General features: G+C 41.2%; 1 protein-coding gene across 18 annotated transcripts in view; it reads right to left on the bottom strand.

The window, feature by feature from the left end:
* SLMAP (sarcolemma associated protein) overlaps positions 1-21,720 on the bottom strand; it is a 362,537-nt gene that overhangs the window by 172,714 nt on the left and 168,103 nt on the right. For all 18 annotated transcript variants that reach the window (XM_029600936.1, XM_029600935.1, XM_029600939.1 and 15 more), the window contains exons 4-5: positions 7,526-7,562; positions 928-990 (exon numbers count right to left, since the gene is read on the bottom strand). In XM_029600936.1, coding sequence (XP_029456796.1) covers positions 928-990; positions 7,526-7,562 — 100 coding nt within the window. The remainder of the gene's footprint in view (positions 1-927; positions 991-7,525; positions 7,563-21,720) is intronic.

The raw sequence follows: 21,720 nt of genomic DNA, 5'->3' as shown, positions 1-21,720 counted from the left end.
AGATTTAGGTTTCTAGGCTTCAATCCCTATTCAGATTTTTCTCTTCTTTACCAACCACCAATTGGCAGACCTAATTTAACTGGACTTCCCCCAACTTGCAAGATTTTTTTTTTTTTTTTCGTTTAAAATCAAACCATTCTGTTTCAACTAACTACTCGCAGCAATAATACAATCTTCACAGATCTTTAAAACTCCCTCTGGCTCAGACTCTTAATTTACTAAAATTGGTTTATCATCTGCATATAAAAAAAAAAGGGTCTAAACCAAATAAACAAATTAGTTGCCTCAATGGTGCCAGATAAATATTAAAAAGAACTGGGGATAAAGGAGAATGCTAAGGAACTCCAAATTCCACTCTCTGTGAAGGAGATACTTCTCCCTGAAAACTCACCATTTGCTGTGTATCTTTTAAAAATGAAGACAGTCACTATAACAGTGCCCTTTAATCCCAACTCTGAATAACGAGAAAGTAGCACCGAGTGGTCAACTAAATCAAAAGCACTAGACAGATCCAGAGAGACTAATAAAACTGAAGATCTTATTTAAATGTTATAACACTGACTCCATCAAATCAATCATGATTTTGATTTGATGGAGTCATCGTTCTGTAGTCTTAGTGTGATTGGTGCATATCTCTGTATAGCCCATCTCTGTACAACCTTTAGTTGTACGTTTCAGCTAAAGGCTGTACAGAACAATGTAGTCTGTAACTTTCACAAAAACAGACAGATAATTCTAACTTGTTGCTGCATATAAATAACCATATAAGTATAAAAAAACAAGGTGTGTATCTATAATGTTTTGCGTATTAAATTTTAATTTCAATCACGTTTTTTTAATGTTTTGAGCAGTTAACCATCAGATAAGGTGAAAAGAAGGTGCACAGAATTAAACCATGAGAAAGGTGGGACTGATGTTTCATTTTACCTGTAGATACTGAGAAAGCTGGAACAGTTCCTGAGAGTACATAGTGGGAGTATTAGCAGCAACCTGAGAAACATGATACTTTGGTTAGCCAGTCTGTATAGTTCAAAAAATGTACAATTTGGAAAAACATTTACTTAGTACAAAATAAAATTGCAATTGCTTTAAAAGAGTTGCTTACCTGTAACAGGTGTTCTCTGAAGAAAGCAAGATGTCATTCCTCATACATCAGTGAGGACTGATGTAGCCTGGCACAAAAAACTTATGTCAAAGTTTCTAGAACTTTGATTGAGCCTCACTGAGCATGCCAAGGCTTGCATACCATATGTCCACATGGGTCCCTACTATTTATTTATTTACCGATATTCGATCTCTTTCGAGATATCACACCGGTTTACATTCAGGTACTGTAGGTATTTTTCTATCCCCAGAGGGCTTACAATCTAAGTTTGTACCTGAGGCAATGGAGGGTAAAGTGACTTGCCCAAGGTCACAAAGAGCAACAGCAGGACTCGAACCCTGGTCTCCTGGTTCATAGTCCACTAGGCTATTCCTCCTCCTTCCCTAACAACATAGCTATAGAATACATGAAGTGGAATTCCAACTCCACAGTGAGGGGCTCATGAGGACTAACATCCTGCTATTCTCGGAGAACACCTGTTACAGGTAAGCAACTCTGGTTTCTCAGAGGACAAGCAGGATGTTAGTCCTCACACATGGGTGAATTCCAAGCTACAGGCGGCCATGAACAAAAAAAGGTCAGGAGGTTGTAGAATCAGCCTCTAAATATCCAACTGGTGAGTGAAAGGGCCTGGAGGTTGGGACAGCCTAACTGCCTTGATCCTGCATGATGAGATTTGATTGGTTGCCAAATGGACATCTCCCATAGGAGTGGAAAACAGATCTGTCGCTGCCAATGGGGGACTATCCAGATCATGCCCCCCCCCCCTTTCCTCCCTGAGCTTCAAAAATGTCTTTGCAATCAGTGGAATTGGAGGATATGCATACATAACTCCCTGGCCCAATACAAGGCAACAGCATTCAAGGCTTTCTTGCTGTGTGCCCTGTGGGTGAAGCAGAATGGAACTGTAAAATGATCCATCTCTGAGATGCCCTAGAAGCAGATGATCTTATTTAGTACCACTTGGTCCAGGGACCATTTGTGGGATCTTAAGGACTGACTCAAGTCTGTTTGCCAACCCATTCTCCACACTGACTGGAGAGGAGGCCCTGAGTATCACCCTCAAGAGATGGCCTAGACCCAGAACTGGACCATCTCATGACACAGGAGATAGGAGCCGGTACCTCCCTGTTTGTTGAAGTAATACATTGACCCTTGTCTGGAACAGCAAAGGTTTGCTGATCTCTAAAAGTGCATGGCGCATACCCAATCACCCAGAATTCCAGGAAGTTTAGCTGGTACTGAGATTCCCAAGCGGACCAAGGGTCTTGGGTGCAAAGCCCATCTACAAGAGCTCCCCAATCCAAACTGGACACATCTGTGGTTAGGATGATTTGAATCAGAGGAATTTGGAAGGAAACATCCCAAAACAGATTGGAATTGTCCCATCACTAGGTCAGAGAGTCCCAAAGTAGCGGAGTTACATGGATACCAAATTAATCTTGAAAATGGTAGGAGGCTGCCAGCGGTCCAGTCAATACCTCCCGTGAAAACGTGCCATCCTCCCTAGCCTTAACATCCAAGCAGTAATTCTTGGAGAAGGTGTGCAAAGATGACCATTTCACCGCTCGCCAAATTTCAGCAGGTGATAAACAAAGTTCTGCCCATGATACCGACTGAGCCCTCATGGAATGCGGTCTAAACTGTTTCAGTAAGGTAACCTCAGCAGCCACATAGGTTGCCATGACGTCCTTAACCCAGCAAGCTATTGTTGCCCGTGTCACTGGAGCTCCCTGTTTACCTCCACCAGGAAGCACAAACAGGCAATTAGACTTCCAAACAGCTTTAGTCATCTCCAAGTACTGCAGAACATGATGCCTGATGTCCAAGGAATACAAGAGACCGTACACTGCTTCATCTTTGTCCCTTCTCCAAGGTAGGCAGGAAAACAGATTGATTCAAATGAAACTTTGAAAACACTTTTGGCAAAAAGGAGAGCACAGTCCTAAGTTGAATGGCACCCAGACTCATATGGAGAAAAGGCTCATGGCAGTAAAGCCTGCAGCTCAGAGACCCAATGCACTGAACAGATTGCTACCAGAAAAACTGTCTTCATGGTAAGCAGCTGCAAGGAATGAGTATGCAGCAGTCGAAAGGTTGGACCTGCCAAAAACTTAAGGACCAAGTTAAGGTCCCACAGAGGCACCGGAAGCGGCAACAGGGGACGAAGATGCTTGACTCCCTGCAAGAAATGGAACACATCCGGATGGGAAGACAAAAGTCCTCCATTGACTCTCCCCCTATAACAAACCAGGGCCACTCCTGAATGAGAGCATCTATGCCCATTGCTTTTGGGTCCCACCTGCAATTGAAGAAGCATGGGATTTCATGTTGCTGAATGTTGCCAACAGGTCTAGATCCTATAGGCTCCAGTGAACCACCAGGAGCTGAAAGCCTCACCTGCCCGCTCCCATTCCCCTGGGTCCAAGTTTCTCCTGCTGAGGAAATCGGCTCTGATACTGTCCTTTCCGGCAATATGAGAGGCAGAAATACCTAGGAGATGCTGCTCCATCCACGCCATGAGTGTAGCTATCTCCTCAGACACCCGTTGACTCTTGGTTCCACCTTGATGATTGATGTAAGCTAACGTCAGTCATGGTATGAGTTGATGTTCCACTACCGGCTCTACTGCATTCCAGCACCCCTGTACCACCAACTCCCCAGTTGATGCCCTTGAGATCCAGTATGGGCCCAAACAACCCTTCCGTCTTGGGCACGTCAAAATAAATGGAACGATCTGTATTTCACTGCGATTCAGTAACGGGAATTGCCGCTTTCTGGTGCAACAGCCTTTGTAATGCCGCTTCCACCTCTATCCAATTCTGAGGGGAGTTGCATGGAGAGACCATAAAGGCATCAAGAGGAATGTGAAGAAATTCTAGAGCATACCAGTCATGTACCACTTCAAAATCCCATTGATTTGAATTAATCTGGACCCACCTATGATAAAAATGGGATAGGCAGCCACCTATCTCCTGCCCCAACAGGTGAGCCTGCAAACCTTCACTGGGAAAGCAAAGGGGCTCCACCTCTGAGGCCCGCATCCTTTCAAGGTCCTCAGGGGCAAAAGGACTGAGACCAGTGGAAGAGACCTCTGGGAAGAGCCTCCCTTATAAGGCTGAAAACGCCGGTGGTCTCTAGAGTGGCCACTTGCCCGAAAAGACTGGGCAATGGGTTTCTTGTCCCCTGGAAATCGAGGGACCAGGGTCTCTCCCCATATACCTGCCATTTTTTCCAAATCACTGCCAAACAAAAGTGAACCCTTGAAGGGCGGCTTGGTAAGACTGGACTTCAAAATAGTATCAGATGACCAGTGGTAAAGGCATAGCTGCCGCCTGGTTGCAATAATCGAAGCAGCCCCACTGATGACTGTGCTAACCAAGTCACTACCTACATCAGCTAAGAAGGCAGCCCCTGGTTCTACCATAGGTCCAAAATCAGACACAGCGCTAGCAGCTTCTTGACAAATACAACATAGCACGAGCTACCAAGGCGCAACAAGAAGCAATTTGTAAGTTCATTGTCACTGCCTCAAAGGCTTGCTTAAGGATAGCCTCAATCCCTCTATCCTGAGCATCCTTCAGTGCCGCACCTCCCTCTACCAGGATGGTGGTAAGTTTCGTGACAGAACATACCAAGGCATCCACCTTAGGGAAATGCAACTTCTCTCTGGCCTGCAGATCCAAGGAGTATAAACCCGCCAAGACACATCCTCCTTTAAAGGATGCCTCTGGCGCACTCCATTCCAGATCAATTAACTCCTGGATTGCCTCCAGGAGGGGAAAGAAACAAAAAGCCTTGCGTAGGGTGGTTAAAATGGGATCCTTTTTCTGCAATCCCAAGGAGTCAGCCCAGCCACTCCAAGGGTCTTCAAGGTCTGAGAGATCAAGCTTGGCAACTCATCTTTATGAAAGAAATGGAGAAGAATTCTATATGGCTCCAAATCTGGGGAAATGTCCCCTTCCTTACCAGGAAAGCCACCACCATCATCATTGGTATCATCCTGATCCACCTGCATTCGAACCTTGTCAGACTACACTGTGCCAGAGCGCTTGACCATGGAGACAGGTGGATGAGCACTCGGAGTGCATAGACCTTAGTAGGTACTGTCAATTCAGAAGACCTGCCCTGTAGAAAGGTCTGCGATCCCTGGAAGAATTCCACCCAGAAAAAGGAGGACGGATCCATTCCAGATCTAAACCTGTGTCCTGAGAGCCAATGTCCCCTGAGGACTCGACCCATGGATCAATCAAAGGAGTGGACACCCCAGCCCTGTCTCCCTCGGTCCTACTGCCCCCTCAGACCAAGGAATGGACCATTGCCGGCAAAATCAGGAGGTAAATCTCCCCAAGCATCCAGGCAGCACTGAGACAGGCTTAAGGCTGAACGGCCTTGATATAGTATGCAGCACAAACAGATAGGCGCTTGGGCTTTTTCGCTGTGGGCGCCATGGCAACAAGCATGCAGATCAATAAAGGCTCACGCCTAGATTAACCACACATATACGCTGCGCCCAAAATGGACGCACAAGCACACACGCCTAGGCACACACACCTTGTCAAACTGGATGCCCAGTACAGATGCCTAAGTTGATGCACAAGATGTGTGTCCAGAAAGGAGAACGTCTGGACTGGATGCACAGACAAGAATGAATGCACATGCGGACGCACAGGTGCACACCCATAGCAAAAAACATATGAAACTATCCTATAGCCTATCATGCACCACAATGGGAGAAGCCTGACTGCAGGGCCTAGCCAAATGGCTCTTCAACCCGCTGAGGCCTACACTACTTCCTCACCTCACAGAACTCCCCAGAGACGTGAGCAGGACAGCCAAATGCCAAGGAAACAGACCCTTCTGCTTTCTTCCTTTTCGCTGTTTTTTGTTTTTTTTTAAGTAAAAAACTTTTATCTGAACTTAGTGCTCACTGGCTGAAATGCAGGAATGGGTCCTGGCTAAGGGGGAAGGACTAAAATCTTCACTGTCGAGCCTCTCTTGGCCTGCAATCGCTAATTCAAATTTAGGTCCGCACCAGTCAAGCTACCGGACTGAAGTCACTCTTCTGAGGGAGGGACCGCACGGTATCACCTCAGGAAGCAAACGGTGCAACACAGACATCTCATCTTTCCGATATCTCCTTTCTAACTTTTTTTTTTTTCACTCACTGGCAATCCCCCGAAGGGAATTGCATGTCTACTATCTGTTGGAGACAGAGAATACTAGTGGGCTGATGGGGCAGGACTACATAGCCGTGACATCAGTTTTTGCTCCGTCTCCATCTGCTGGCAGAGGTGCATAACCCATTCATTGGGAATGACCTGCCCAAGCGCTGAGGAACATCAATTTTCATCCAGGTGTATGTGAATCAGCTCATCTACTGTGACTGCATATAGTGGGCTCTATTTAACTTATCATGGACTTTTTAAGTCAATTTTTTGAACCAGAGCTAATCTGGATTTGCTATGACAAAGGGTGAGATGAGAAGACTTATGCAATAAAGACTTTTTTATTCTTAATTACTTTTGAAATATTTCAATAATTGTTCTTTCATGACCAAAGTGTAGCATATGTTGTGCAAATCAGTGAAACAAACTCCAACTTTAATGTATTTTGATCTGTTTGGGTTTTTGGGGGGTTTTTTTTTAGATAGAAGAATGTGAAAAATGTACAAGGGTATGAAGTCTTAAAAGGCATAATATGTAAATATGCACAAACGTTGACATGGAATAACAAAAAACAAAATTCAGAAATCATTCAAGAGTGTCCTGGGACATACTTTCTCCCCTCAAGTACTCAATGCTGTGAATAATATCAAGATGACATTGTTTACTGGGCTCAAAGAGCAAGCAGTAGGCAATGAGTTATTCACAATAGGAATGAATAAACTACCTGATTAAGGAATTATATTGACAGGTTCACTGTCTGAGGTGGTTTCCTGCTCTTGATATCTTTTGAGTTAGAGACACAATATAGAGACTGCAACTTTTGAAAGATGGGAAAAATGAACACAAAACTGGTAGTCTGAAATAGCAGTAATTGTTAATCTTTCCTGCTTGGAACTAATTTTGTCTTTAATAAAAATCTTTCCCACAGAAAGATCAGAAAGTCTCCAATACAGTGGAAACACTTCATCTAATGGAACTGAAACGAATACTGTGGTGCTGTACCCATGATGAAATTAGCAGCTTTTAACACTGGAATGACCCTCTCATCTTCCTTCGCTTTGCCCACTTTTCTTACAAACAGTAATAGACCATTTGCATACCACAAAGTTTCAAAGGGGTCTATAGTTACAGCAATGAAAACTATCCTGCCTAATAAAGATTAAGGCTTGACTGTCCAATTCAGGAGACACATCTGCTTTACCAGGCTTCACCTTCATGTTCTTCAAATAAAGAGAAACTTTAAACAGCTTACCTTGTCGACAGGGCTTGGTAAGGGAGCTTGGATGACACTAACAGAAAAATATAAAAACAAGTATTAAGTTCTATGGTCATTTCATTCATAAGGCAGCACTTCAAAATTCCAATGAGTAGGTTTGCATAACTATTTAATTCCAAGTTTGTTTTAAGCTTGACTTTCATGTTTACTCCCAAGCAGGGCAGAAAAACATCAGCAGTGGCCTTTTCCATCTATCAAGCCACACTATTTTACAAAATGTAAAGCTTGATGGGAACTTGGCTTTAAGCCTATCTTTTAGACTCTTGAAAAGTAACCACTGGCATACGATTAAAAAGATCGAAGATCTGAAACCATATTTCTAAGCCAAAAAGAGCAAGTTCTGATCTGTAAAAAATTAAGAGTGTCACCTCTGCATTTCTGCCTACATGCATCACCCAAATATTTGGTAAAAAACCCTGCACACCTGAAACTAAAATCTTCTCCCTCTTAAATGCCCTTTAAAAGAACTCTCTGAAAATGGACATTTTAAGTTTACAGTTTGTCTCAGTATCCTGTACATTCATATAACTTTCCTCAGCCCTGAAAATTTCTCCCTGTATTAAATGAAGAAAATTATGCTTAAAGAATTTTTCAGCATACTTAGTCTCACTCCATAAGCAGCGAAGGGGGGAGGATATTTTAGGAAATGTACATTTCTTCAATATCGTCAACATATTGAACAAAATTGGTTGAGTCAAGCAGACCTGTTCCCTTTGTAAAAACACAAATAAAATCCTTCTACCTGATATTTGGGCAGCAATTTTCTTTCAAGAGATATCCAATATTTGTCAAGTGAGTTCAGGATCCATGCAACTCAATTTTTATTTATGATGCATAGTAATAAAATTACTTTAGTAAAGCGGAACCTCAGTTATTATTCATAAATGTTAAACCATCTGAAACAAAATGAAGTACAAAATAGAAATAACAAAAGGGCAAGATGAGATCATAACTTGTAATACTGCCCAACTCAGATGGTAAAACAATCCATTATCTCTCAATCTTGATAATGACCCAGGATCACTGTTTTTGTATTACAAGTAAAAAAAATATTTTGCTTTGTCTTTAATTTTGCAAATAATAAAAATCACTCATGGGGACACTGTAAGAAATGCCATATTTAGTCACACCAAGAGGCTATCAAGCCCATCATCTTGTATCTAACAGTGGCCAAACCAGGTCACAAGAACCCAACAGGATTACAAGATCTAATCCTTCTTGCACATAACTAGGGATAAGCAGTGGCTTTCCCAAGTCTATCTACATTGTTAATAGTGGTTTATGGACTTTTCTTTCAGGAACTTGTTATAAAACAGTTATACTAACCGCTTTCACCACATCATCTTCTGGCAAGTTTCATTCTGCGCAGAGTGAAAACATACATTCTCTGCTACCTATTAGCATAACGCAGTGCCCCATATCCTATCTGAAAGGGTAAACAACAGCTCCCCATTTACCTGTTCCGCTCCACTAAAGGATTTTATAAATCTATATAAAATAGATCAGCCAGCACTGACATACCCAAGCGAAATCTTGCCTCACAATCTGTTACATTTTTTTTTTAAGGAGTTAATAAACATGTGGATAAAGGTGAGCTGGCAGATTTAGTGTATTTCGATTTTCAGAAGATGTCTGACAAATTTCCCCATGAGAGACTCCTAACAAAATTAAAAGGTCTTGGGATAAGAGGCAATGTCCTTTTGTGGATTGCTAACTGGCTAAAAGATTGGAAACAGAGTAGGAACGAATGGTCCTTTTTCTCACCGGAGAAAGGTAAACAGTGGAGTGTCTTCAGGCTCTATACTTGGACCTGTGCTTTTTAATATATTTATAAATGGTCTGGAAAGGGGAACGACAAGTGAGGTGATCAAATCTGCAGATGACACAGTCATTTAGAGTTGTTAAATCATAAGCAGATTATGATAAATTGCAGGAGGACCTTGCAAAAATGATAGAATGGGCAGCCAAATGGCAGATGAAATTTAATCTGGACAAATGCAAAGTGATACACATAGGGAAAAGTAACCCAATGTTAAATGGTCTTCTTAAATAAACAATCTAGGCAGCATTTAGTAAAAGAAAAAAAAGTTTATTCACAGGAGGAGTAAAGGAACCAATACAAAAAACTCAGAAAGACAAACAAAAATAAAAAGTGTTTGAGGAACAAAGATTTTATATGCCACACTGCCAAAAATTAGCAAACAAGATATCAGTGGAAGTATCCTTTGTTTCAGCCAGCTCTTATACTGCTCTTATCTCTTACTTTAGGCCCTTTTTTGGTGAATTCCAGAGGATACGGCCCACTGGCCACATTCCTGAGCACATGCCTATCACAGTGCTTGATCTACGCATGTTATCTGACACATATATAGAGAACACTAAGTAACTGCATCTAAAATGATCTAAAATTTAATATTAGGGTTCCTCACCACACTGGATTTACACGATGTTAGGTTCCATATTAGGAATTATCATCCAAGAAAAAGATCTAGGCGTCTTGGTGGACAATACATTGAAATTGTCAGCTCAGCAAATACAATGCTAGGCATTATTAGGAAAGGAATAATGAATAAAATGGAGAATATCAGAGTACCTCTATCGTTCCATGGTGGGACCACACCTCGAGTACTGTTGCAATTCTGGCTGCCGCTCCTCAAAAACATTATAGTTGCACTGGAAAAGGGTCAGAGAAGGGCGACCAAAATGATAACGGGGATGGAATGGCATGACTATGAAGAAAGGCTAAAGAGGTTAGGGCTGTTTAGCTTGAAGAAGAGACGGCAGAGGGGGGATATGATAGAAGTCTATAAAATCGTGTGTGTGTATATATATATATATATATATATATATATATATATATATTAGGAGCCTGGGATTATTTACTGTTTGGATATTTGCCAGGTACTTGTATCCTGGATTGGCCACTGTTGGAAACAGGATGCTGGGCTCGATCTGACCCAGTATGGCAACTTTTTATATTCTTATATTTCCTCTCAGCCATCTTCTCCAAGCTGAAGAGCCCTAACCTGTTTAGCCTTTCCTCATAAGGAAGCCATTCTAATCCCTTTAGCATTTTGGTCACTCTTCTCTTCACTTTTTCTAATTCCGCTATATCTATTTAAGATAGGATGACCATAACTACACATAGTACTTAAGGTGTGGTTGCACCATGGAGCGATACAGAAACATTGATTTTCTCTTATTTCCAATTCCTTTCTTAATAATACCTAACACTCTATTTGCTTTTTTGGAACACTGCTGCACACTGAACCAAGGATTCCAAAGTACCGTCAACAATGACTTCAAAATCTAATATGGAATTTCTTTCTTTCTCCTCTAATGCACCAGAAATGAAGGTGACATAATATAATGAAGCTACTTACCAGTAACAGGTGTTGTCCATAGACAGCAGTACAAATCAGCCACACAAGTAAGTGACATCATCCAACAGCACTGGTCTGGATGGGCTCTCATAGCTGACAGGGGGGGGGGGAAAAAAAAAACCAACTTTCCGGGCATGCACAGGAGTTCTCGTGCACTGGCCCCCACGAGAGTCTCCTCCTCTATCATTAGCACTTCAGCTCTATGGGGAAGTGGGGTGGCTGATTTGTCCTGCTGTCTATGGAGAATACCCATTACAGGTAACAACTTCACTTTCTCCATGGACAAGCAGGATAAAATGCAGCCACACAAGTGGAGATTCCCAAGCTTAGGGGTGTTTCGTTTTGACATTTTGAATAATATACACTTGCTTGCAGCAAGAAAGCCTTCAATTAGAGTTTCTTATAGCTTCAAATGGGAAAGATTTTCAGTATGGTGTAAATCTCATGAACAAGATCCTCTTATTTGTGGGACTTTGGCATTACTACAATACCTTCTTCATTTTCAAACTCAGGATTAAAACCCAATTCAGTCAGTACATTTAAGTGTTGTTATAGCGTATGCTCAACCACCAGAAGTTTACCCTGTTTCACAACTTCCAGTAATGGAGAATTTTATAAAAGGCCTCAACAATTTTCCTCCATCTAAAAAAGAATTGATACAAAGGGATCTAAAACTTGGTCTTGTTAGCTCTGAAGAAACTGACTTTTGAGTCTGTGGCACAGAGTGAATTCAGATATCTTTTATGGAAGACATTTTTTATATTAGCGATGAGTTAAACATGAAGAGTAAGTGAGCTTCAAGCATTCAAAAACAAAATAGTATTATGAACTACCCAAACTTTATGCCAAAAGTGGTTTCAAAATTATTCTTAAATCAATCAATAGTCCTGCCACTTTCTTCCCAAAGCCACATTCTACCAGAGCAGAGCAGACACTTCCTGTAGAAGAGCATTTTCAGGTAAATGAACACTAGATAGAGCACACCAAAAAGTTTCTCAGTTGTTTATCTCACATCTTCCAGATAGAGAAGGCCAACCTGTAGGGAAATGGATCTTATTTTGGTTGTCTGACTGCATCTCATTGTGCTAAGGGGCAGTAGGCATAGATCTCCCAAAAAGGTTAAAGTTCATCAGATTTGAGCATCAGTGGTATTTCTTCAATCAATCTTAGTACAAGATATCTGCAAAGAAGCAATGTGTTCCTCCATTTATATACTATTGTCTTGATTAGGAATGTCCAAAGAGAGTGTGTCTTTGGTCAGGAAGTTTTCAAGATTTTATTCAAACAAATACTTTTCAACCATCCAACCTTCCATTATTCTCTGAGATGCTTACATATATTACTGCTTTAATCTCTGTGGATAAAAGCATGGTACTCATCATCCAGATAGTTATTGCTAGAGAATGAAGGCTGGGTTGAAAAAGTGAGTCCTCATGCTAAGTGAGAATGCAGGTGGATCAGTTGGGTAACTGAAAATCTTTGAAGCCAAGGACATCAATCTTGGTGTGGCCAAAAGGGGCAATTAAAAATCACTCTCGCCCTGTCTTGTCTCAGTTTCAGAAGTGTTTTGGTGATTAGGGGTATCTATGGAAACGCATACATTAGGCCTTTCAACCATGAAATTGTCAAGGTGTCCAAAGCTAAAGCCATGGATCGAAGTTTGTGGTTGAAGGGAGCTGCAAAGAGATCCACTTGAACTCCCTATTTTTGAAAAATGTTTTGAAGTATCATTGTGGAGTTCCCACTTGTGAGGATGCAGACAACTCAAGGAATCTGCCACAATGTTGGGCCTTCCTGGTATTTATTTTATTTATATATCATCGCTCTGTGACCAATCGTGGCGGTTTACTGCAAAACTGAATCATACCCATATAATAAGAGCAATCTATAACAATATAAATATCATTATCTATGTAACAGAAATTTAAAAATAAATTCCTAAACTTTAAGCTGTCTTAGAGTTAAACATAATCAAAGTATCTATTATCGATCAGATTTTTTTTCTCTCTAAAAGTTCATTTTCCATTTCTCTCATTATACCTGATTACTTTCACAGATAAGATGTCTTGAAATATTTCTTGAATAATTTAAAGTCTGTGTTCTTTATTCACTTAATTATATAGTTTGAGGGCTGCCATTGAAATTGCTCTTTCCCTAACCTCACTTAGATGTGCTGTTCGTATAGATGGTATATCTAGGAGTCCTTTGTTAATCGAAAATAAGTTCCATTGCAGAGTGTACAGATTTTGTGAGGCACTTAGACATTCAGAATTTTCAGTGCTAACTACTTTATGCAGTAGACATAATACTTTATATTTGACAGGCAACCAATGAAGATATGAGTATCTGAGTTATATGATCATACTTTTTGTTGCCTGTCAGAACCCTTGCTGGAGCATTTTGTAATAACTGTAATGGTCTTATTATCCTTGCAGGAATGCTTTATCTAATTGGTATGTGAATGGCAGAAAGATTTTTTTAAAAATTTTATTGCCCAAGTCTATATATTTAGGGCTTCCTGACAGAAGAATCAAGTCCTCCTTGTTTGTTTATGTAATACATTGCTGCAATGTTGTCTGTCTGAATCTGAAGGACCTTCCCTTTTCTGAATGGCTTGAAAGCTAGAAATGCCTTGAAAATAGCTTTCAGTTCTAATATATTTATGTGAAGAGTATGTTCTTGTTTGTCCATTTTTCCTGAGAGGAAAGGTGGGCCAAATAAGCTGTTTGTGTAGATGCAACCATCGTTAATGTCACTTTAATAAGAGAAGAATGGAAACTCTGATCCTTGGGAAGACTATGTGATTGACTCCACCAGACCAGAGGGTTGCAAAGCAGGAGAGAAACTGGCACACTCTGAGTGAGAGTGAGATTGCACATGCTTGTTTCAGTGACATTCAAGGTGCTGCTGTGGTATCGTCATGTGAGATTGTGCATACAAAGCTACCTGTACTGTTGCTGCCATATTACCTAGCAGTTCCATGAATTTCTGTGCAGAAACTAGTCTGATTGCAAAGTTTCATCAGCGATAAGTTGTACATTTTTTGAGCAGGTAGGAATGCTTTGCCCAACTGAGTACCTAGAATTGCTCCTAGAAATTATAGATGAGAAGGTACTAAAAGATTTTCATAATTAAGGATAAACCTCAATAAGAGAAGAGTATAGATGGTTTAACAGTATGGAAGTTCTGGCTTCTTCAAGAAATCTACTCGATGTTAGCCAGTCATCTAAATATGGAAAAACTAATACATTGTTTTTTTTATGAGATGAGCTGCTACTACTGCTGCTGCTAGACACTTTGTGAAAACTCTTGGGGCTGCTAAGAGACCAAAGGCTAGGAATTTTATGGAGATAAAGGAATTACGCGTGTAAATGTAATGTAGTATTGTAGCAATTTTCAAAAGCCATTTACTCAAGTAAAATGCATTTGCATGTGTAAAACCCAATTTTTTTTTTTATAATTACCACTATTTCAAAATTAACAATCAAAAACACTCAACATGAGAAAACATAGCCTTCAATGTCCACAATACAAATTCAGTATACTAAGAAAATACAGGAAAATAAGAAAAAGCACTGCTACTACTATTTAGTCCACTAAGAGGAGGAGAACAAAATATATCACAAAGAAGTTTCAGAGAATCTAAGTGCACACGGATCTCAACCAGAAACACTAGGCACAGGCACATTTCTATTCTGCAGGAAATTTTCCAGTTGTGAGAGGGGGGGGGGGGGGGGGGTCAAAGAAAATATATTTTACTTCTTTCAATTTAATGATGCATTTGCAAGGGTACTTTAACAGAAGGTTTGTATTAAAGATTAAAACTTTTAGTTTTTGTTTCCCTGACGCCAGAGAAAAATCGCAATTTAACCATAAACACCACATCTATATTTGGAAAGAATAGCCTCAATATTGTTTATCTGGCTCCTCGTTGACGATGGCAACCAAAGTGGCTGTCTCAATCATATTTGCTGGGACTGCTCAAGGAAAGCTGTCAAATTAAAACTTTTAGAATGCCCTTGAACACTGGCAGCAGCTTACTCAAAGGTGTCCACCTTCCCCTGGTCAGGTAATTAAAAAAAAAAAAAAAAATATGAACAGATTCTTTAGAGAACTTCAGATCTAAATAGAACTTTGTCAGCATATCGGCAGGAGTGATTAAAGGACAATTAGGAAAGTTAATAAATCGCAGGTTTAACCTTCTAGAATAATTTGCAAGGTTTCCCTCTTTTTGATGTAATATATCTTTCACTAAGATACATTTGTATTTTGTAAGGTAGAACACGTCTCCTTTAATTCTGCAATTTTACCACCATGATTTTTAATCTGCACAGAATGTTCGTTTATCACTGTTGAACACCCCCTCCCCCACAACGATATCAACATGGAATCCATCCTTGAGAGAGAGATTTTTCCATATTTGAAATGGCATTCCAAAGTGTTTTAAGTGTTATCAACTCAGACTTGACTGGTGTTATCAAATTTGCTGACTCCACCCACATAGGGGTTGTTCCTCTAGCTTCTCCATTCATTGATCCATACACATTTTGAAGTGGTAAAGGAGTGGAAGCTCCAAACCCCCTATATCTCCACATCCAGGGTCAGTCGGAGGAGAAAGCACCACCTGGCGAGGGGAGAGACCTCTTGGACTTAGGGAGATCAGTGACTCCTAAGTCACTGATCTCCCCAAGAGCCAGGTTAGAAACCCCCAGCTCACCACTGCCAGGTTGCATCCTCTGTAATTAAAGGACACTAAAGTTAGCTTAGTCAAAGCAGCAGAAGTATATGGCCCGGATGGGAGGGCTCTAACTATTCTTTTGTCTTTTTTCTCCATGCTTACTTATAATTTCCAAAGAACGAGGACGTTCACCAAACTGGTTACCAGGGGCGCGTAGCTTAGAAGCACCACCTCCCAAGGTCTTAAATAGGAGGCGGCGTGCCTGAAAGTGACATCACTCAAAGCATAGGGGGGACAGGGACTGGGATCCAAACACCACAGCTATCAGATGGTAGTTTGCTTTCTTCTCATGTCACGGGTCAGTGGCTTGGGAGTCAGGGGAGCAGGAACAACTGTTGCAAAATGTCCTCTCTCCCCCCGAAAAGCACCACCTCCCAAGGTCTTAAACAGAAGAGGGGAGTTCCCGGAAGTGATATCATTCACAGTGCAGCAGGTCCAGGACCCAAACACCAGGACTATCAGATGGTGGTCAGCTTGGGAGTCTGGGAGCAGGAATAGCTAGTGGAAAACATCCTCTCTCCCCCCCTAAAACCCAATTTTAAGCTTGTAAATGCTTTTTAAAATCAGGCCCTGAATTGATAATGATTTTTTACTGTGAATCTGAGATATTTCCTGTAATCTGGATGAATAAGAATGTGTCTATATAGGCATCTTTGAAATCCAAGTTAGTTACTTAATTCTGATCTAAAAGAGAAAGTATGGTCAGAGAATTTGGATTTCTCGCATTTTAGAAATTTGTTTAGCGCCTTCAAATCTGGGATTGGACAAAGGTCCCCTATCCTTTTGGGAATGAGAAAGTATTTTGAGTATAATCCCACTTCTCACTGCTGTTAGAACCAGTTCTATTGCATGAGGAGAGATTATTTCCTGTCTTATGTGCAATTTATTCCTGGGAATATGATGGAGGAAGCGGGTATTTTATTGGAGAAAGATTCTCAAAGTTGAGCCTATAGCCTCTTTGGATAATGTTCAGAACTCATTGATCACTGTTCCATTGATGATAAAAGTATAGAAGTCTTCCACCCACCCCTCAATGAAGGCAACTGTAGTCAAAAACAATTTGTGAAGACTGATAGATTACCTTGATCTGAGGCTTATCTTTAGCGCATTGCCTGGTTGATGCTTGTTGAGGCTGTCGTGGAGACGGGTTGTCTCTGGCAATAAGATGTGTAAAGACTAAGAGTAATGATAATGATTTCTGTTGAGTTGATATCTCTTTTGTGATGCTATTGGATCAGATGTAACTGGTTAATGCCTGGAGGGCTATATATTACTCCTTTATTATGTTGACTGTCTTACTTTGTCTGCAAATAAATTATCTCCAGTATATGAATCACCAGCTAAATTTTCATGGACATCTCTAAGGTCATAAGTCATGCCAATCTTCTAATGGCCATCGCAATAGCTGATGATTTGGATGATGTATCAAAGTTAACATATATATATATTTTATCAGATGTTTGAAGCACTCATCTGCTTCTGCAAGTGTGATTGGATTTTGTTTGTAGTTCAGGCAACAGTGAAGTGGAATCATCCCTGAACTTCTGAATAATGTTATACTATGTAATCTAAAATTTGTGAGCTGAAATTCAGCTTTGAAGCATAGCTGCTTCATAAAATTTCTTTCCCATGGTATCCAGAAGTCTGCATTCTTTTCCAGGAGAAGCATTAGAATAGATCTTTTACTTCTTCGCTCTTCCTAGTGCTGCTGGACTCCACTACTACTGAATCATGGGGCAGTTTTAATTTATTATGACCTAAGCAATCCTGACCTTATACTTGAAGTCAATTCTTCTGGCTACTGCAAAAAAAAAAAAAAAAAAAGGTATTACAAATCTTTATTTATAGGTCCTTTAGAGCCTTGTGTCCTGGCACTGTTGAAGGTTCTTTTGTAAATTTAATTTTAAAACTCTAGAGAGTTCTGCTGATTGCTCAATGTTATCCTGTACTGAAAAGGAGCTGGAAACTGCCATGCTTTATATAAATACCAGGTAAGAAAGATCCTTCAGGGCAAAATTGTTCCTCTGTTTCTGGGTATGGATCTCCTGGGTTTCTGCATGATTCCAGAGTGGAATGATTAGTGACCTTCAATTTCAGTTTTTATTCTCTTCCTAGGAATTTAAATGCTATAACAAAAAAAAAAAAAAAAATTAGTGGCAAAATAACTTGCCTACTGATTTTTCTTCTGAGTGTTATAACAAAGTCATTTTCCCCACAGATAATTTTTTGTTATAACAGAAATTCTAGGGAAAAATAAAAACTGAAAACAAAGGTCCCTAGGAATGAGCCAATGATTTATAAGAATCTGAATCAGAATCCTTAATGTGAATTGGAGGAGTGGAGCGAGCCTAGGAAGTTTGTGGTTTACCTTTATCTTCACAAAAACCATCCAAAGTACACAGTGTACGCCAGAAACCTTTTAGTGGTAAAAAACAAAATTCAAATGGTTTCACTGGTGTGTCTTTTATACCATTTCAAATAGCCACATTATAAATAAAGATATGTTTTATGTAGGACCCACACTCACAGAGTTTGTGTATCAATCAAACTCAAAGTTGGTAATAGGTCACTTTACTTTATTTTCAACTTATTTCATCATTTATTTTGATTTTTCATTAAAATATATTGCTGTATGCTGACGAACTTGAATCACATGTTTCACATGTCATAAGATGGATATTCAATTTGGATACCAATTCTCATTTGCCATTAGAAAGATATTCATCCCAATATATCTAGTGCAAGTCCAATCATTCAATGGATCCTCAGTCTAAATATAAATTTCCATTTGCAATTAAGAAGATACTCATCTCAGTGTATCTAGTGAAAGTCCCAAAACCCGACATGATCGTATTTTGAACCAAAAGGTCCTGCTTCAGGGGAAATTCGTTCTTAAATCTTCACTTCTTCATTCTCAAAACTTCATTCTGTTCCATCAGCACAATTTCCAAACGGCTAATTTAATATTTTTCTCCCGCGGTCTGAATTTAGACTCGCAATTCAAAAAACATGGCCACGCCAAGCCTTTTATCCCTCTCCCGGAAATGACGCATCATCCTACACAGTCTTCTAACAGGTCATAGCTTCTCCACAAACAGAATCGCCAGTCAATCTCACCAAATAATAAAACACAACTGCTCTGTGTCCCCATCTTATGATATGTGAAACATGTGATTCAAGTTCATCAGCATACAGCAATATATCTTAATGAAAAATCAAAAAAACGATAAAATAAGCTGAAGTTGAAAATAAAGTGATCTATTACCAACTTTCAGTTTGATTGATACACAAACTCTGTGAGTGTGGGTCCTACATAAAACAACATATTACATAGGTCTATTTATAATGTGGCTATTTGAAATGGTATAAAAGACACCCCAGTGAAACCATTTGTATTTTGTTTGTGTTACCTTTGTCTTCTACAGGTCTTGGAAAAGGTTCAATCTGTGATGGAGTCAGAAGCTGTTCTGAAAACTTGAACAGGAGAGCGTTCTCGGAAAGGAAGAGGCATTTCTGTCATATAAAAGTTTATAAAGTCATGCCATATCTTTTGCATGAATGCTGTGTTGTGGTTATCAGGTGAAAATGTTAAGGAAGAGGTATAACTCAGGAACTAGAACTGAAAGTGACTGATCCATCAGTCTTGGCGCAGATTTTCTCAGCAACAAAGTGGTTGATAGGGATGCTGCCATCTTCGATGCAGATGCCAGTGGTTCCTTCTTCGGCACAGACATCAATGGCACTGACCTTGGTGTCGACTGTATATGGTATGGTGTTGGTCTGTGTCAAGGAAGTTAAGGAAAGTGGCACTGATGATTTCAGCAACACAGAAGATTTGCCTGAATGTATTTTATGAGAAGCCCAATGTATTGAAAATGACTTTTTTCCTCCCTATCAGGTCGATACAGCAAGGCCGCGTTAGAAAGAGTGCGGCAGTGCCGGGCGCACCCTCGTTCCCCGCACGCACAGTCCTGCTCACATACCGTTCGATACTCTATTTAAATTGCTTGCAAATGCAAGCCGCGTCTGCGAAGCGTTAGGCGAAGGGTTAGGCCCGCGCAACCCATTTTACTGTATAGACGCTTAATACAGCGCCTATACAGTATCCTGGGTGCGCTGGTACCTGTCATTTTCAAATGTCATTTCAACTGACATTTGAAATGACAGGTACCAGGAAGTGGATGGTTCCCTCCCTCCTGAAGCAAGGCGCAGGCGAAAATTAAAACAAGTGTAAAAAACAAAAGTGTAAAAAAAAGTTAACTTACTGGTGGGAGCCGGCGGGCGTGCGTTCGAGGCGGGAGCGAGTTCATTGAGGCGGTAGCCGGCGGGCTGTCATCGAGGCGGGAGGTGGCGGGCGCGCGTTCATCCAGGCGGCGGCGGTGGGAGCCGGCGGGTGCGCATTCATCCGGCAGGCGTGCTGTCATTGAGGCGGGAGCCGGCGGGCGGGTGATTGTCAGCCCTCTCCCCTCCTCCCGAAGCAAGGCGCAAAAGCAGCCTTGCTCCGGGAGGAGGGGAGACAGGACTGGCAGTGTAAAGCGAAAAAAAAAGTAGCAAGAGCGAGGTGAGAGAGGACGGGCAATCCTACGCTCGGGATTGCCAGTCCCCCCTCCCCTCCTCCCGGAGCAAGGCTGCTTTTCGCGCCTGCCTCGGGAGAAGGGGAGGGGGGGGACTGGCAATCCCGAGCGTAGGATTGCCCGTCCTCTCTCACCTCGCTCTCTTGCTACTTGTTTTTCAATTTTTTTTTTTGCTTCGGGAGGAGGGGAGAGGACTGGGCTGCCCCAGAGACCGGCACCCATGCATGCGGCCAGGGCAGGAGAGCGGAGGCTGGGGGAAAGTTTGCCACCTACCCTTACCCCTGCCTCTAACGCAGGGGTAAGGGTAGGCGGTAAGTTAGCAGGTTAAACGCGCGGCAAAACGGCAGGGTAAAATAGCCATAGTCGGGGCGCGCGTTACTGGATGGTAGGGAATAGCTAATTCGATCGTTTACATGCAATATACATGCCGCGTGCGGAAGGGGTTGCCCGGGGATTTTAGGACACGGTAGGAGTAGGTTAAAGGGGATAGTGTATCGCAGGAAGGGCTAACGCGGCTGGAAAGTGAGTAGAACGCGAGTTAGGAGCAGGGTAAATGCGGCCGCACTTTACTGGATCGATCTGTATGGGAGTGAGAGGAAATCAACGAACCTTTGCTTTGGTGCATGGGAGACGCAGACCTTTTCTTTTTAGGCTCTGGTCCCCTTCAGGTTGAAGCTTTTATCCCTTCTGGGCAGGAGGCCTCAGAAGATAATTTAAGTTGCTTATATCTGATGGCTCTTGACATTTACACACAACCTTAACAATTTGATATATCATGTGAAAGCTCTAGGCATCTTTGGCAGATTTTGTGCACGTCAGCATTAGCCATTTTATAGCTACAATTTTTACACTGAGCTTTCTCCAACATGTCCAAACTAATCAAAATAAAGACTTTTTAAAATATAATTAGGTGAGTCAATGAAAAGATATAAAACAAAACTAAATACTGAGGAAATCAAAATAACCAGATAAAGTGTAAATTCTGATCAGTGTAGAGAGATCGAAGATGCACATCTTGCCGTGGTAATGGAAGAAAAAAAAAGACTGAGGAGACTCATGTGAGGCCAGTGCTCAGAAAGGTCTGAGAGCATATCTGGGCTGATACAATCAGATGATATCATCCACTTATGTGGCTGCATTCTGTCCTGCTTGTCCAAGAAACATAAAACAAAAACAAGCAAGTTTGCTTACGTAAACGGTGTTTTCCGTAGATAGCAGGATGAATTAGCTATGCTGTCTGGGAGCGCCCCTGGCGGCCTGGTGCAGGAACTTTTCATAGAATGTTGAAAACTTCGCTCCTGCATGCCTGAGTGGTGCCTTCCCGCGCGACTGACTCTCTCTTCTCAGTTAATTAGATACCAAAGAAATAGGAGACTATAGAAAGGTAGACATAGAGCAGGCAGGATGGAAGAGACTGTCCAGGGAGGTGGGTGGGGATGCATGGCTAATATATCCTATCACAGCAAAATAATGTGC

The sequence above is a fragment of the Rhinatrema bivittatum genome, chromosome 4, assembly GCF_901001135.1.
Source record: "Rhinatrema bivittatum chromosome 4, aRhiBiv1.1, whole genome shotgun sequence".
In the NCBI taxonomy this organism is placed as follows: Eukaryota; Metazoa; Chordata; class Amphibia; order Gymnophiona; family Rhinatrematidae; genus Rhinatrema; species Rhinatrema bivittatum.
This window is presented reverse-complemented; position numbering and strand designations above follow the sequence as displayed.